The 16,528-nt window shown below is 33.6% G+C and overlaps 2 protein-coding genes across 7 annotated transcripts; one reads left to right on the top strand and one right to left on the bottom strand.

The window, feature by feature from the left end:
- Nucleotides 1–314: 314 nt before the first annotated feature.
- Nucleotides 315–5,666, top strand: LOC110822353 (Pentatricopeptide repeat (PPR) superfamily protein). Of its 6 annotated transcripts, XM_088217457.1 has the most exons (8): nt 316–633; nt 1,439–3,563; nt 4,079–4,130; nt 4,247–4,335; nt 4,409–4,495; nt 4,578–4,694; nt 5,054–5,280; nt 5,356–5,666. In XM_088217457.1, exons 2-3 carry the CDS (start codon nt 1,915–1,917, stop codon nt 4,107–4,109), a joined length of 1,680 nt encoding a protein of 559 aa, XP_088073583.1. In that variant the 5' UTR covers nt 316–633; nt 1,439–1,914; the 3' UTR covers nt 4,110–4,130; nt 4,247–4,335; nt 4,409–4,495; nt 4,578–4,694; nt 5,054–5,280; nt 5,356–5,666. The 6 variants fall into 6 exon arrangements, with proteins under 6 accessions (XP_021908144.1, XP_021908143.1, XP_088073583.1 ...); XM_022052452.2 differs by having other exon boundaries at nt 315–633; nt 4,086–4,130; nt 4,247–4,327; nt 5,054–5,666; XM_022052451.2 differs by having other exon boundaries at nt 315–633; nt 4,086–4,130; nt 5,054–5,666.
- A 1,000-nt stretch (nt 5,667–6,666) lies between these two features.
- Nucleotides 6,667–8,712, bottom strand: LOC110822352 (SKP1-like protein 1B). The gene is made up of 2 exons (XM_022052446.2): nt 8,334–8,712; nt 6,667–7,102 (listed from the first exon to the last, which is right to left on the bottom strand). Exons 1-2 carry the CDS (start codon nt 8,625–8,627, stop codon nt 6,929–6,931), a joined length of 468 nt encoding a protein of 155 aa, XP_021908138.1. The 5' UTR covers nt 8,628–8,712; the 3' UTR covers nt 6,667–6,928.
- Nucleotides 8,713–16,528: the final 7,816 nt, after the last annotated feature.

The following is a 16,528-nucleotide window of genomic DNA, read 5'->3' as shown; positions in this document are numbered from 1 at the left end:
CCTGTGTGTTTTTTCCTACTATTTTCGTTTGTAAGCCGAACTTACGTATAAAATATCTATTTATTGTACTTGAATAAAAACATTGCGACAAATCAAATGCTTCACATCACGCTATTTAACTTGCATAAAGTCAACAGTCTCATATTGGTCCAGCCCAGCGTGGATTCGGTCTGGCCCGATCCGAACTTATTAATATTTTATAATATTAAAAATTTAAATAATAATAATTATCTGAATATTAAATATTAAATATTAAATATATAAATTTTGTTTACTCTTAAACTTTTATATACTTTCACTATATTTCTTAAATCAGTACCAAAGAAGAAAAAGAAAAGAAAAGAAAAAAACAAAACAAAACAAACCAAAACAAAACCCAGCTTCTTGGGCTTGGAAACAGCGAGCTGAAACAAGAGAGAGCAAAGGTTTCTCTATCGCCGCACGCTAACACAACCAGATTCTGCAGCCTCTATCATCTCCTCCATTTCCGCCTTCCTCTCTCACTACGCTCCGACCTCTCTCGCCTCTCTCCCCCTATTCTTCGCCTTCATTAACACCATCCCCGCTGCCGCCACACTGCTAGCCTGACCGACTGAAACCAGCATCTGTAAGCGAGCAGCTTTGTCACAAATGGTAAACCTTCGATATAACCAAATTAGCCATTTGATTTTCTTGACGTGTTTCGCGTTTGATTGAATTTTGAACGTGGGCGCTGATTTTACATATTATATTCTGTGTAGTTTCTGACCGTCGTTAAATGAGTTCTTGAGACATGTTTTCGGGGCTTGATTAAATTCTTTTTCCCTTTTTTGTTTGTCCTCGTTGTTTCTTATTTTTGTTGAAGTTTATTGAGACAATAGTTGTTTGCTTAGGTGTTTGAATAAAAGCCAATGTTGATTGGATACAAGTCAATGGCTGATTTGTGGTATAAATTAATGTTGCGCGTAATCACTAATTCCCCAAATGAATCTAGCTGGGGTATGATTCGAAGGAACAAATTAGTTTTGTAGAATTTTTGTATAGGTTGTATAGTTAGTTGAAGCAAGAAAACATGAAGATTTAAAATCCAAGTAAATTATGAGCATAATTGAGATATTGTATTTCAAATTAACATTGTTTGCTTCCTATTTATATAAAATCATTTATGATACATTAAATAAAATGACTTCACATGAACTAAGATGTCTAAACGAGTTTCAAAAAATTAATAGCTGTCCTAATGGTTTCCTCAGCATGTACTTTTATCTCATTCACTAGTTGTTTGTTCTATATTCTTTTGGCATAACTGAATCAGTGTTTTGGGAACTGTTTTTAGCATTGCATTGAGTTAGGAATGTTGAAATTTGAACTCCTACACCCTAACAAATCTTAATTGCATATTTCTTAAACCTTATTCACATTTTTTGGGTAACTTCTGGCTTGTTTTGCTTTGATGCAGAGACAGAGAGCGCATCATTAAACCTAAAGGGGTTTAGAGTTTTGGTGTAGGATGTCAGAGGGTTTTCCGGGATAACAAAAATGTGGATAAAGCACCAGATGCTTTAAAGTTACTTAAAGCATTTAGTGCTGATTTAGGAAATAAGCAATTACACACTTTGATAAATATACTTATTGTAAAAGATAGGTATTTGTTGGATTTGAAAGATAAGTACCTTATGGTAAATAGATGTGGACATGTTTTGGAAATAAATAATATGTCAATTTACAAATAGTTAGGAGGGACGTACTTTCTTTTTGTCTCTAAGTTGCTTGTTAGCACCTAATAAACAGCTTGCATATCATATTTTACCGAACAGATAAATTTCAGCAGGGTGCATAAAACTGCTAATAAACAGTTAGGAGAGCCAAATACCTTCTAGAATTGCCTCTAGGTTGTTACTCTCCCAGGAGTGAAACAGGCAAAACAAGTAGCAAATGAATGGCAAGAGTTCAGTGCGACAGTTCTTTAGATTTAATTCGAAACTCTTTTTCTCTCCATTACCTTCTATTTCTTCTTCAAATGCTGAGGACAAGACCATATCTATTTGTCATTCAAGCCTTCATCTTCTCAACAAATGCCAGAACCTAAGGCAGCTCCTCCAAATCCAAGCACATTTGATTGCTACTGGTCTCTTTCGCAACCCATCTTATGCCATCAGAATTTTGAAACGATCTTCACTGGTGGCTGATATTGATTACACCATTTCTATATTTCAATCTGTTGATAAGCTTTACTGTGTAAATACCATCATCAAGGCATACTCAATTAGTTCTGTCCCTCAACAAGGTTTAGTGTTCTACTTTGAGATGCTGAGAAATGGGTTTATACCTGATAGCTACACATTTGTGTCACTTTTTGGTTCTTGTGTAAAAATGGGTTGTATTGAATCTGGCAAGAAGTGTCATGGGCAGGCCATCAAGAATGGAGTTGACCAGGTGCTGCCTGTGCAGAACTCATTGATTCACATGTATGGTTGTGGTGGTATGGTTGAGCTTGCTCATAAATTGTTTATTGAAATGTCAAAGAGAGATGTGGCATCTTGGAACTCAATTGTTGATGGGTATGCAAGAAATGGCAATCTGAATGCTGCCCATGACTTGTTTGACTCCATGCCGGAGAGAAACATAGTTTCTTGGAATGTCATGATAAGCGCATATTTGAAAGGTGGGAATCCTGGGTGCGCCTTAAAGCTATTCAGGGAAATGGTAAAAACAGGATTAAGTGGTAACCACAGAACTATGGCCTGCGTGCTGACTGCATGCGGCCGGTCAGCTAGACTCAAGGAAGGAAGATCAGTTCACGCGAATATCACTAGAACCTTACTAAATTCAGGTATAATCCTTGATACAACTCTTATAGATATGTATTCTAAATGCCAGAAGGTGGTGTTAGCACAGAGACTGTTTGATAAGATGGCGTATAAGAATCAGATTTGCTGGAATGCAATGATATTGGGGCATTGCATTCATGGGAATCCAGAAGATGGGCTAAACTTATTTGCAGACATGGTGGAACAGATGAGGCTAAGAGTAGCAGAGGGCATTTCTCCAGATGTGTTTACTTTTATTGGAGTTCTTTGTGCTTGTGCTCGGGCAGGTTTGTTGACAGAAGGTAGAAAGTACTTCAGCGAAATGATTGATGTATTTAGAATAAAGCCCAACTTTGGACATTTCTGGTGCATGGCTAATCTTTATACTGGGGCTGGGCTTTTTCAAGAGGCGGAGGAAATCTTGAGGAACATGGCAGGAGATGATGAGGATACAGTATCAGAATCCTCTATGTGGGCGAACATACTCAGCTCTTGTCGTTTCCAGGGAGATGTGTCCTTAGGAGAAAAGATAGCCAAATCCTTGATTGACGTGGAACCTGAAAATTTCTCATACTATCGGTTGCTTTTGAACGTGTACGCTGTTGCAGGTCGCTGGGAGGATGTGGCTAGAGTTAAAGAGATGATGAAGGAGAAAAGATTTGGGAGAATGCCTGGATGTGGTCTCGTGGACTTGAAAGAAATTGTTCATGACTTCACGACAGGACACACATGGCAAGAGAAAATGGAGAAGGTTGACAGAGAACCAGCTAAAAGGTCAGGCTTTTAGTACATTTATGATCGTGCACTAGATTAGAGTCAATTTTTCTGTGCATTTTTTGCAAGGACAGTACATGCTTCTAACTTCATTTTCCATTCATTTCAACACATAAATGTCTCCTATCTTTTTGGTGACTTTCCAAGTACTTTTCCTTTTCTATTTTTAAGTTGTAGTTACGAAATACTTAGTCAATTTTATACTCAGTTATGGAAATGATTCTTGATTTTACTACCCATGTTGTTGTCCTGCATGGTATGAGACAAAAATGCATATTGAACCCATTATCCAAGTCCAGCCTTCTTATTTGAACAATTTCTTTTTGCATCTTAGATATGTACCTGCTTGTATTGGAACTTTCTTTTCCTTAGTTTCAACTCATTGAATTTAGGTTAAAATTGCTTTTGCTGTAAAGCGAGAAACAGAAATTTTTGTGGTTAACTAGTTTTCAGTAGAAAGGTTTACCTTTTTTTCATTGTAGGCAGGGACTAATATGAATTATTTTCTGTTTTAGTGGCCAGACCAGCTTTTCTGTAGCAGGCTAATATAATGGAGCATTGGGCTAGGTGGGTGGTATTGTTCGAGAATAACTTTCGGATATTTGGATATCTCTTAATTACTGTTTTGTTTACATCTATTTTATATTTCATTAGCTGATCAGGTATGAATTGTTCAATTGCAGGTTTATGCAGATCAGCAACTTTGAATATTAATGCAGCTGATTCACTGGCTGATGAAATTATAATGAAATTCACTCAAGAAGGTGTTTTGGTGTGTTCCACAGATCAAGCTCATCTTATATACATAAATAAGAAGCATCTGAGTTTCATTTATTTTATTCCAGGATCCTATACCCCTGTGGATTCTTCCTGATGAGTGTTCAAAGAATTTGGATCTTGCCAATTTCTTGTCTGTCCGTAATCTTTCAAAGGTGCATAGTATGAATTTTGCTTCCAGTTGTTTTAGGTTTTATCTCTTTCAGTTATCATCATATCATTTATATATGCTTACAGCCTCCTGGGGAATTCAGTCGAGACTGGTCAAAAAAGTTCCATGAGCAACATCTGAGCTTGTATGATCTAATCATTCTCAAATTTCACTACAGCCCTCGCTATGCAAATGCTGGAACTGTAGGTTACTTTCTTGTTTTGGCTGCTCTGCTTTTCTTAGTATCTTATTGTTTTTTCCTTTTGACAGGAACTTGATCTAATAGCTTTCTTATTAGCTAAAATTGCTTGAAGTTCAAATGCAGGTTTCGGCAAATTTTACTAGGGTCTCTTTAGGGCATGAATTCCATTTATGAGATGGAATTCTCTCTGAATATGTTATATTATACTCTTCAACAGTAGTTCACTGGATAGTCCTTTTTCCCCTTTCGTGTTATTATGCCAATTAAATTAGTATTGATTGGGAAAATTTTGCAATCTAGAAGACCAGATGCACATATTGAATAACACCTATCTGTGATTTCTGGTTATTTCTTATGCAGGTATTCAAACATTGTGCTCAGAGTTGAATTTTATCCAACAACATTCAATTCATTTGCATGGTGGAAAATTTGATGAGGTAGGCGGAATGTTCTTCTGATATCGTTTTCCGCTTGGAATGGAGTCCTTAAGGACATGATTACCATAAAGGAGTTGGTGAGTTGTTTCCCTTGGCTCTCTCTCTGCCTCTGTACGAGAACCTGAAGGCAGAAAATAACTGGCGCTGAAAGTAAGAAAGAAATTTCGAAAATTATTGTCTTTTAGTTAATTGCTAACTTAAGGTCAAATTGATAAATTTCTATAGGGATACAACAACATATTGGATCTGAACGTCAGTCTTTTGAGAATTTTTCAAGATCTAGCAGATGGGACAAAACTACATTTTAAAGAGAATTTTCTTCCATCTAGAAAAAATATTCATTTATTTCGTATTACACCGTTTATAATAGTTATATCAATTTTACTACATTATTCAGTAATTTCTTTTGACAGTCACCTTATTTTAACGGATTTCAATATTTTTATTTTTGTATAGATTGTCATCTCAAATATTGCACTTATTGAACTTTTTATGTCAGGATATGGATCAAATAATAAATATTCTTTTTTAGGTGACTTGCGAGCAGTAGCTCAATCAATTAGTTATGAAATATCATTAACTCTATATGTTTCATCAATATCTCTATAATGTCTTCATAGATTATTAGTTTAGTGATCATGTTTTTGTACTTTCAAATTTTGGATCTTGAATGACAAATGATATACTCGCTGATCATTATCAAATGAAGTGTGATATTGTAAAAGAAACCAATAATAGATATTGTAAATTTTTTTCTTTTTTAAGTGGATTAACTGTAGATAGTGTTCCTTCTCTCTGTGAATATTATTTTTTAAAGAAAACAAAATAAAAAAACCTGTTTTGGTTGACTATTTCAGTTTTGTGCACACAATTATAAAAGCGAGAAAGAAAATATAGTGTTTTTTAGAAAAATGGTAGAAATTTTAATCTACTTAGTTGATAAAAAATATACTTTAACTGTTGCCTCAAGGTTTATTTCCTATAGATCCCTTACATTATATGTTCCACGAAAATTAACAAACAAAATTAGGCCCCATAGGATTTCTGACTTTCACTCCTTATAGGACAGGAGCGCTTCAAGACTAGGGTTAAGAGAGAGTGCTACACTTCTGCCGGAGTGGATTGAGGCACGGAGGGACTGGGTTGGCTTTCCCACTTTACACAGTTTTAGTTGCTTGGAAAAGACCTGATAGACAGAGGAAAGTTCGATTAAGAGAAAAAATCATACTATCTCCCGCAGACACGGTATACTAAATCATAGATTATCTCCCTAAGTCTCATGGTTGTCTTTCGTTGTGCTAGCCCTCATCAGGGAACCTTAGTGTAGACCGTTCAATTAAGAGCTCCAAGACCGCGGAAGGTTAATCAACTAGTTTTCCAGCTTGACATCAAGGAGCAGACTCTTGGCCAATTACTGGCATTGACAGCTTGACGTTTGCAAACATAAAAATGAACACAAACCCAGAAAGAAGGCAATAAGATAGAAAAACCGAAACAAATCATGCAGACAACTTCGGTGAGCAACAGACAAGTGGATTTAGGCAAACAAGGGCTTATATCACCAAATTAATAAAACAGTTAAGGGCACCGATAGCAGGCTTAAAGCTGTTCAAACTGCTATCCATCCTACCCAAAATGCAACTGTGATTTACATTTCATAAGTCCAAACATGGGAGACCAATTCCCTACAGCTACAATATAAAAACATAACTACTCAACTAATAATAATGATAATAATACTAAAACAACTTAAGTCAATTACATCTTATCAACTTAACAATACATCTCAACAGGTTCTTCACTCAAAAGCCCACTGATTCTCACGACGAACCTCTTCCTCCTCCTCTGGTGTGAAGTCATTCTTGATGTTAAAAGTCTTGCGGATCTCTTCAGGTGTCTTTCCCTTGATCATGTCTGCAACTGTCTGGCAGGTAAGGTCAAGCAAACCCTTGATGTTCAAATAGTTCGCTGCCTACAAAGATTATACAAATAGCACCTCAACAAAGTTATATTTCAAATTCAACTCAAACCAAGAGTCAATTAGATAAAGCAAAGTTGCCTCAGCACAGAAAATTCGCATAGGAAAAATTTATCGTAGGGGACTAAATTTTGTGTTTGGGGACAGAATTCTTGTTACCACATCAAAAATTCTTCCATCTTGTCAAATTTTCAACACATGATGCCAGTGTTATCTTCTTTTGCTTCCAGAAAAAATTATAATTTTGACCACTAAAATGCACAATCAGAGTCCAAACCTCAGCCAAACACTAAAACAGAAATAAATAAAAAATGTAAAACCAAAGAACTGCCAAAATCAACCCCATCTCCCAGTAATATTGTTCCAACAAACTAAAACAGAAGTAAAAAAAGAATGTAAAATGGAAGAACCTCAACACCAATCCCATATCTCAGTCATATTATAAGCATGCAAATTTAAAAACCCCAAGGCTCAAATTCATTCCCCGCATGGAACTGATTACCTTGTAAATTGCAAAATACGTTGGATTCCACAATACGCAACTTTGAAGTGAGACTCATATGAGTTTGGTCTCTCACATCTTAATATCTAGTTTTTATAGTGTGGTTCCCTAAACTCATCAATAATACCAGAGTTATTCATCAACTTTCCAAGTAGCAATTGTGGAGCACAGTGGGGGTAACGTAGAAATTACATTGTTCACCCAAAACTGGTCAAAAAGAGCTAATGCAAAATTAGACTGCATGACCATGGGAGTGCTTTGTGGATTTAATCGCAAGGTACCAGACTTGGATCTCACTTTCCGACTGTGATAGCTAGCTAGCTTAAACTTATCAGTGGCGTCAGAGCTATTAATTGCCTCGCCGAGTTACAATCTTGGCACAGGATATGACGTTTAAAAAAGAGAGTAGCGTATTGTTATGTGCTAAATTGTAATGTAACTTGGATTCCCCATCGAATGCCACTTTGGTGTGTGGTTTATGAATTTGGACTCTCATACCTCAGTAACTAGCTTTTAGGGTGTGATTCCTTAAAACTCATATCAAGAATCAACAATAGGAAAACAATATCTCAAAATTAGATCCCAAAAAAAATCCCAATTTAGCGAATGTCCCTACATACACACCACGCGCTGTGCCACCGAGCCTAAAGAACCTAACATCAAATCAAATAAAGATTCCTCTTCTTCAAATAAAAAAAACTTAAAAGAAAGTAAAAGACTTACGAGAATTAGATCGAAGAGGGTGGCCTGGTCAACTTTGACAAAATCGGCGTCCCAGTTCTTGAGCTCCTCGTCTGCGGTGCGGTCGTCGGCCTTGGGGGACTCGACGTGTTTCTTGCAGTACTCGACCACCTTGGAGAGGATCTTGCTGGTCACGTTGGGCAAAGGGATGCCGTTATCGGCGCAATCATCCTCTATCATGTGCTTAATCGTCTGCGATTCGAGCGCCACCGCTTCATCAACCTCGAAAGCCTCTCCATCGGAGCTCTTCAACACGATCTTCCTGGTCGAAGCCATCGCTTTCGGCGAATTTGTTCCTTTCCGAAAACAAACCCTAGCGGTTAATCGGTATCGATTTTCTCTCTCACACACTGGGTCTTTGTATTATGTGCTAGGAAGAGGGAGGCGGCTTTATTTATAGCGAAGAGGCGCCAGGTTCCGTGGGTCATTTTCCTACCAGGACAGATATGGTATGGGGTACGTGGCAACATATTATTGGTTAGAGGATTATTTCTGGCAGCCGGAAGGGTTATTTGCAATTTGATCAACGACGTTTTCTCTTAAACCGTGAGGTAAATGTAATTTTATTTTAGTGTTTATTTTTAATTAAAATCATAAATTAGAATATTGACATTTATTTTTTTAATTTAAAAAAGATTACGGCAGCAAATAAAATAATTTTTTTTATTAAAAAAAAAAATTAGCAATAATTAAGACAAGATATTATATGGCATTAAAAACAGTGCTTTCAATTAGAGAGACATCCCATGCTTCCTTAATCTTTCTTTAGTTTCCTCTTTTTGAGAGGATTGGAGAATGTCATTTGAAAAATAATATATTTATCACGAAAAAATAATAAGAAAGATTGCAAACATTTATTAATGACTCATAACACTGAAATTATAATAATTAAATTTTTTTAGTTTCAGTAATTATAATAAATTAAAATATTATTTTTTTTTTTAAGATGATATCAAAGTTCATTAATAATTTTTTATGTTAATTTGAATTTAATTCTTTTAAGTGTTCTTATGAGTCGTTCTGTTATTTAAAAAAAATTATTATTATTATTAACATACAATACTTTTTTTTTTGTAAAAAAATGATATATCTATATTTTTAAATATATATATATATATATTAAAAACAAAAAACAAAAGTAACTACTTAACTAGAGTTTCATTAGCTACCATGTCACACTCAATATCTAGAGGGGTAACAAGCGCCCATGCACTTGTATGTTTTAGGGAGGCTTACTTGTCTTATAGTTTAAGTCTTTTATTTGTTTTTTGTTTTATCACTTGTTACTTTTTCTAGTTTAAGCTTATTCTAGTGAGTTTTAAGAGCTTACTGGACCATAAGTTTCTTAACCTCAAGCCTTAATTTTTCTAGTTAGAGACTAACGTTCTTAGGGCTAACATGGGTTTTGCTCAAGAGCCTACTGGTTTATATGAATATTTAATGTGTTCTCCTACTAGAGAAGTTATTTTCAGAGGATAAACTATGTATTTTTGGGATCTGTGTGCTCCTTAATTAGAACTTTTAAGGAGTTCTAATGGTTTGGACTTGAGTAGGTTGAAAAAACACGAAATCTTGTTGTACTAGCATGAGCTTTTTCTACATGCCATAAATAACCTATAAATAGGAAGAATCCTAGAACAAAATGAAAGGTAGCTAATCCCCTTTTAAATTGAGTTTAAAGAATCTCTACTAGTTAAACATTTCATAAATTTGAAAGTATTAAACTTAAACAAGACGTTATATAACCCTAAAACTTAAAAAAAAAACCCTAAAACCTTTATAAAAAAAACCCTAAAAACTAAAACCCTAAAAAGACTTCCAACAAAGCTTCGAGATGACTGTAGGAAGAAATTTTCTTCCATAATCCACTAATCTACCTTCCTTTATAATCTTGGGTAACCTTATCCACCCACAAAAACACTACTTAAATGGATATTACTATCGTATTTATTTTTATATCATTATTTGGAGGAGGACATTAATAAGGAAACATGTTCTTTTTCTTGAGACTTTTATAGTAAACTAATTTTATATTCACAAAAATAGTTCAAAATTGGAAAATAATAAATGTTGTTGTGATCTCATCTCACCAAAACTCGAGGACTCATATTAGAGTTAGCAAAATAAAACCCCATCTTACTCCATTCTCAACTTTATTGCATTTATCATGCATAATAAGTTATATAAAGAATCTAATTTTACTAGGCACTTCAAGCTTTCATATTATCGTTTTGACTGTCATCACCAAAATTTCTAAAAGATAATTTATAAACTAAATTGCAAGTGCAATAACAACCTTTGTTCCACACCCGACAAAGATAATACTGCATAACCCTATTAACTCAAAATATACATTGAGAATTTCTAAACATAGTACTTATGATATCTTCAACCTTATCCTATAAAGTTATATTCACCATCCTTAATCACCACTTGGCCAAGCAAGAGCTATGTCTCAACTTCACCTATTTGAACCTCTAGGCAATCTGCAACAGGAAAAATATCCGAAGGAACCAACAAAAAAATTAGGTATAATGAGCTCTAGTCTTTATGACCAAGCATGTTGGTTTTTTTCTAACGTGTGGGTTTAATATAAATTTTGGTATGCGCATCAAACTATCAATTTAATTAGGTTATTTAAAAAATGATCAAATATAGTTAAACAATATTTGGACTTAATGAATCAAATTTAAGTATAGGCTTGTAACGTGCAGATATCATTTTTGTAATATTCTCATTTTATAATGAACGAAATGAGAATTACAAAAGTTTATCGATATAAAAAGTGGTTATGGTCCATGAATCATTGGGTTGTCATTTTTATTTTTCTGAAATCCCGTTACCATAAAAAATTAATTTCACAGCGCTGTGTTGATTCAGAAAATCCTACTGTCGGACGCAAACAAATTTTCTGCGATGAATTCAGGTACGCTTCCGCTCATATTTCTCATTAATTCAATATAATAATACATGTTTAATTTTTACAGATCTACGGATTTAAAAAAAATTATTTTAACAATTAGTATAAAAGTTATTTCTCGAGATTTAAAAAAAAAAAATTCATCATATAATTTTGAATTTTAAAAGATTGAAAATTTTAGATTTTAGATTTTATTTTTATTTAGTTGAATTTATATATATTATATATATGCAGAAATATATATATATATATATGTGTACATATATAAGGATTAGGAATATATATATATATATTTATATGAATATCAGAAATATATATATGCAGAAAATTAAGAAATATATATGTATATATATCCAAAAGTTTAGTATTATATATGTATATATATATTTTAAGGATGTATATATATATATATATATGTGAAGCAAAAAAACAAGAAGGAAGAGCAGCGGCCGACCGCCACTGCATGAGGAAGAAAGTCTGGCGGTTCGACAGCCGAAATGGCTGCCAAAAGTACATGTGTAACGGCTGAAAATTTCCAGCTGTTACTGTAGCAATTAAGAAAGAAAGCAGTCGTTATAGGCTGCGTGAAGAAGAATGAGAGAAAAAAAAAAAAGGAAAAAGTTTTGGGCTTGTTTCGGTTTTTTTTTATTTTTATATTTTAAAATTAAGTTATGTGGGTTTGGTCCACAAGAAGAGAAGAAAAGGAAAAAAAAAAAGGAAAAAGGGAGTGGCCCATTCGGTTGGGCCAAAACCCATGCCAGTTTGGGCTGGGCCAACCCAGTCCGAATCCAACCCGACCTAGTCAACAGACAATGGTTGGCCAGTCAACGGTTAATGGTCAGCTTTTGACCCAAAAAAAAATAATGATATTTTTGCTCATTTTATTGTTGATTTTCTTCTTAATTCAATTTAAATTTGGTTTTAATTTTGAATTTTAATATTGGTATGAGCATATACATATTGCAATAAATTAATTTACACAACATGTCACCAAAGTGACTTCTCTTATAAATAATTTATTTATTTTATAAAGTAAATAATTGTATAAATGTAATTTATGCGAATGTTAATCGACTCAAATGAATGTTAATATTTAGCATTATTACATTCTATTTTTTAGGTAATGAATACATGACAGTTATTCAGTATAACATGTGAACTTTAAATCGACTCAAATGAAGGTTTATTGTTTGATATATTTCTACTGTTTGTATTTAATTACTGTTATAAGGTATCACTTATAAGTTAATATTCTATCTAAAGATAGATTGTAATGAAGTGCTCGGTATCTTAATATGAGAATATACCTTTATTTAAAATTCATTATTAAATTTTATGATTTACAGTTCTATGTGAGTATTAATTACTTTGTTTTTGTATGTTCTCTGTTCAGTTCACTTTACCGCTGAAAATATCACCGTGAATATTAATTATATCCAAATGTTGAAAGATATAGACTTTTTTACACTTTTGTCGACTCTTGTTTCGATGAAATATAATAGAGAATGAAACATAAAAGAGTACATCAAGGAGATGTCTAATATTCAAGCTAAGCTTGGAGAACTCAGTCTGTATATATCATAAAAAAATGTTGGTGCACATTGTTTTGATCTCTCTTCCTCCACAATTTAATAATTTTAAAGAGAAATACTACGGTCAGCAGAAATCATGGATTCTCAATGAGTTAATTTCACACTGTGTTGCGGAAAAGGAAAGGCTAAAGTCTAATAACACAAAGAGTATTAAGTTAGCAGTGATCTCAAAGAATAATAATAACAAGAAAAAGAAAATAGGTAAATATGTTGCGGTTCCAATACAACAAAAGAAGCAACAAAAGGTTAAGAAAGAAAATGTTTGTTTCTTTTGTAAGACTACGGGACACTAAAAGAATTAATGCGCTAACTATCATGCATGGTGCGCAAAGAAATGTATACTTCTTAATTTTGTTTATTCTGATGTTAATTTAACTTTTGTACCTACACACACCTGGTGGATAGATTTTGGTGTCACAACTCATATCAGTGTATTTATGCAGGGTTACCTTCGTTGCCGCTAGCCAAGTGATGGTGTCACCATCATTAATGTGGGCGATGGCAAACCAGTCGAGGTGGAAGCAATAGGCAAATTTATACTGTTGTTAAGAACTGAATTTTATTTGGATTTAGAAGAGACTTTTGTTGTACCATTGTGTAGACGGAATATGATTTCTGTTTCTGTATTAGACAAATTTGATTATTCATGTTCATTTGGAAATGAAAAATTTAGTTTTTTTCTTAATTCAAATCTAGTTAGTTCTAGTTCTTTCAATGCATGATAATCTTCATTTATTTGATATAATTTCTTCTTATAATAAATTATTTCATATAAGTACAAGGAGTATAAAGAGAAAATTAATCAAGGAGAATTTAGTTTTTTTATAGTACAATAGATTAGATTATATCTCACAAATGAGAATTAAGAGACTTATGTCAGAAGTAATTCTAGATCCCTTTGATTTTTTAGATTTTAATAGATGTGTTCATTGTATCAAGGAAAAACAGACAAACATTAAGAGATTAGGTGCCAATAGGGCTATGAACGTATTAAAACTTATTCATACAGATATTTGTGGACTATTCCCTACGGCTTTTTGGAATGATTAACAATATTCCATATTTTTTATAGATGATTATTTAAGATATAACTACTTATATTTCATTCATGAGAAGTTTCAGTCCCTGAATGTGTTCAAGAGTTTTAAGCAGAAGTTGAGAACCAACTTAACAAAATGATTAAGACTGTTAGATCTGACCATGGTGGTGAATATTATGGTAGATATGACGGATCGGGTGGACAGTGTCGAGGGCTATTTGCTTGATTCCTATAGGAATGCGATATCGTCCCACAGTACACCATGCAGGTTCTCATAGCATGAATGGTGTTGCTGAAAGGGGAAACATAACACTTAAGAATAAAGTGAAGAGTATGATTAGTCATTTTATCTTATCCGAATTACTCTGAAGAGAAGCACTAAAGACCGCAATATATTTACTAAACAAAATTCTAACTAAAGTAACTACAAAGACCCCTTATGAGCTTTGGACGGGCAAGAAGGCTAGTTTGAGATATTTACACATTTAAGGATGTCCAAATGAGACAAGGCCTTATAGGCCACAAGAAATGAAACTGGACTCCAGAACTATTAGTAGCTATTTTGTTGGTTATTCTGAGCCATCTAGGAGTTATAAGTTTTATGATCCCACTGCTAAGATAATTTTTGAGACGGGAGATGCTCAGTTATTTGAGGATGTTGAGTTTGTGGGGGGAGAAAAAGTTCGCGACCTTATTTTTTAAAAAAAATTGACCGATATTCCTATTCCCTTTGTTGTTCTTGACAATTATCAGAATCAGGTTCTTATACCTAGCATTGTTCAAGAAGCAACTCCAGATTCAGATAATGTCATAGTATCTCCTGTTCCTGAAGCACAAACTTCATACCATCAAGAACTTATGTCATTAAGAAGATCCACTAGTAGGACAAGTGAAATTCTAAATGATTATAATGTATATCTCCAAGAACATGAGTATGACATTAGGACGGTGGAAGATGATCCTATCAACTTCCGTCAAGGCATGAAAAATTATAACTCTCATTGCCTAAGGATATAAAACATATTGATTGCAAATTGATATTTAAGACGAAAAAGGATTCGAAAGGTAATGTGGAGAGGTACAAGGACCATATTGTCGCCAAGGGCTTTACACAGAAAGAAGACATCGATTATAAAGAGACTTTCTCTTCTATTTTGTCGAAAGACTCTTTCAGGATTATAATGACTTTAATATCACATTTTGATCTTGAGTTACATCATATGGATATTAAGACAGTGTTTCTCAATGGTGACATTAATGAGATGATTTATATGGTGCAACTAGAAAACTTTGTATCTAGAGATGCATAGCAAATAGTTTGCAAACTAAAAAAATCCATCTATAGACTTAAGCAGGCTTCCCGTCAATAGTATCACAAATTTTATCAAGCCGTCATGTCGTTTGGTTTTGAAATGAATTTAATAAAAGATTGTTATACAACAAGTTTAGTGGGAGTAAGTATATTTTTCTAGTTTTATATGTCGATGACATATTGTTTGTCAACAGTGATGTAGGCTTATTACACAAAATCAAGAGATTTTTAATAAAAAAAAAAAATTGAGATGAAAGATCTTGGGGACGCCTCTTTTGTATTAAGGATCCAGATACACCGGGATCACTCTCGTAGTATTCTTAGATTATTACAAAAGAGTTATATCGAAAAGGTTCTTAAAAGGTTTGGCATACAGAATTGTAAATCAGGTAACTCTCTTAAGTCTGAAGGAGATAAGTTTACTCTAAGTCAATGCCCCAAGAATGATTTAGAAACTACGAAGATGCAAAAGATTTTTTATGCTTCTGCTATAAGAAGTCTTATGTATGAACATATTTATACGCGCCCAGATATTGCGTACATTGTTGAGATGTTGGTAGATATTTAAGCAATCCAGGTATAGTTATTAGAAAGTAGTCAAACGTGTCATGAAGTATCTATAGAGAACAAAATGTTATATGCTCACATACGAGAGGTCAAATCAGTTGAAAATCATTGGTTATTCTGATTCTAATATCGCCGAATGTCAAGACAACAGAAAATCTACATCATGTTATATTTACTTGCTTGCTGGGGGAGTTATTTCTTGAAAGAGTGCTAAACAAACACTTATAACATCTTCTACTATGGCAGTAGAGTTTATAGTTTGTTATGAGACATCCAATCATGGAATATGACTACAAAAGTTTTTCACGGGGCTGCGTATTGTTGATGGAATAGAAAGACTATTAAAGCTATTTTGCGACAATAAATCTGCAGTTATATATTCCAACAACAGGAGCTCGAAAAAATCAAAACATATAGATATCAAGTTTCTCGTTGTTAATGAAAGAATTTAGAGTAAACAGATATCGATAGAGCATATTGAAACAAACTCCATGATTGTGGATTGGTTCACTGAGAGATTACCACCTAAGGTCTTTCATGAGTACACTGCTCATATGGGTGTTATATCCCTATATGATGTGTAGTTTTAGTGGAAGTTTTGTACCATAGTTGCATTTATTTTGTAAGATATGTCATAAACTTTGTACTTTTATTTGGTTTATGTATATATAGTTTTATTTCAATTTTTTGTTTTTATGTTCATATATACTACTATCTCTGAATTTTCTTACAGTTGATCTCACCAAG

Source organism: Carica papaya, chromosome 4 (genome assembly GCF_054855325.1).
Source record: "Carica papaya isolate Zhongbai chromosome 4, ASM5485532v1, whole genome shotgun sequence".
NCBI lineage: Eukaryota > Viridiplantae > Streptophyta > Magnoliopsida > Brassicales > Caricaceae > Carica > Carica papaya.
The sequence above is the reverse complement of the archived record's forward strand: the minus strand, read 5'-3'. Positions and strand labels throughout refer to the sequence as shown.

What these genes read in the sequence shown, in the direction of transcription:
- LOC110822352 (XM_022052446.2), bottom strand. Translation starts at nt 8,627, where the DNA reads ATGGCTTCGACCAGGAAGATCGTGTTGAAGAGCTCCGATGGAGAGGCT. An exon ending in CCCTCTTCGATCTAATTCTC is followed by an intron (nt 7,103 to 8,333) that starts GTAAGTCTTTTA and finishes TAATCTTTGTAG; the next exon opens with GCAGCGAACTATTTGAACAT.
- LOC110822353 (XM_022052447.2), top strand. Translation starts at nt 1,915, where the DNA reads ATGAATGGCAAGAGTTCAGTGCGACAGTTCTTTAGATTTAATTCGAAA. An exon ending in GACAGAGAACCAGCTAAAAG is followed by an intron (nt 3,564 to 4,078) that starts GTCAGGCTTTTA and finishes TTTCTGTTTTAG; the next exon opens with TGGCCAGACCAGCTTTTCTG.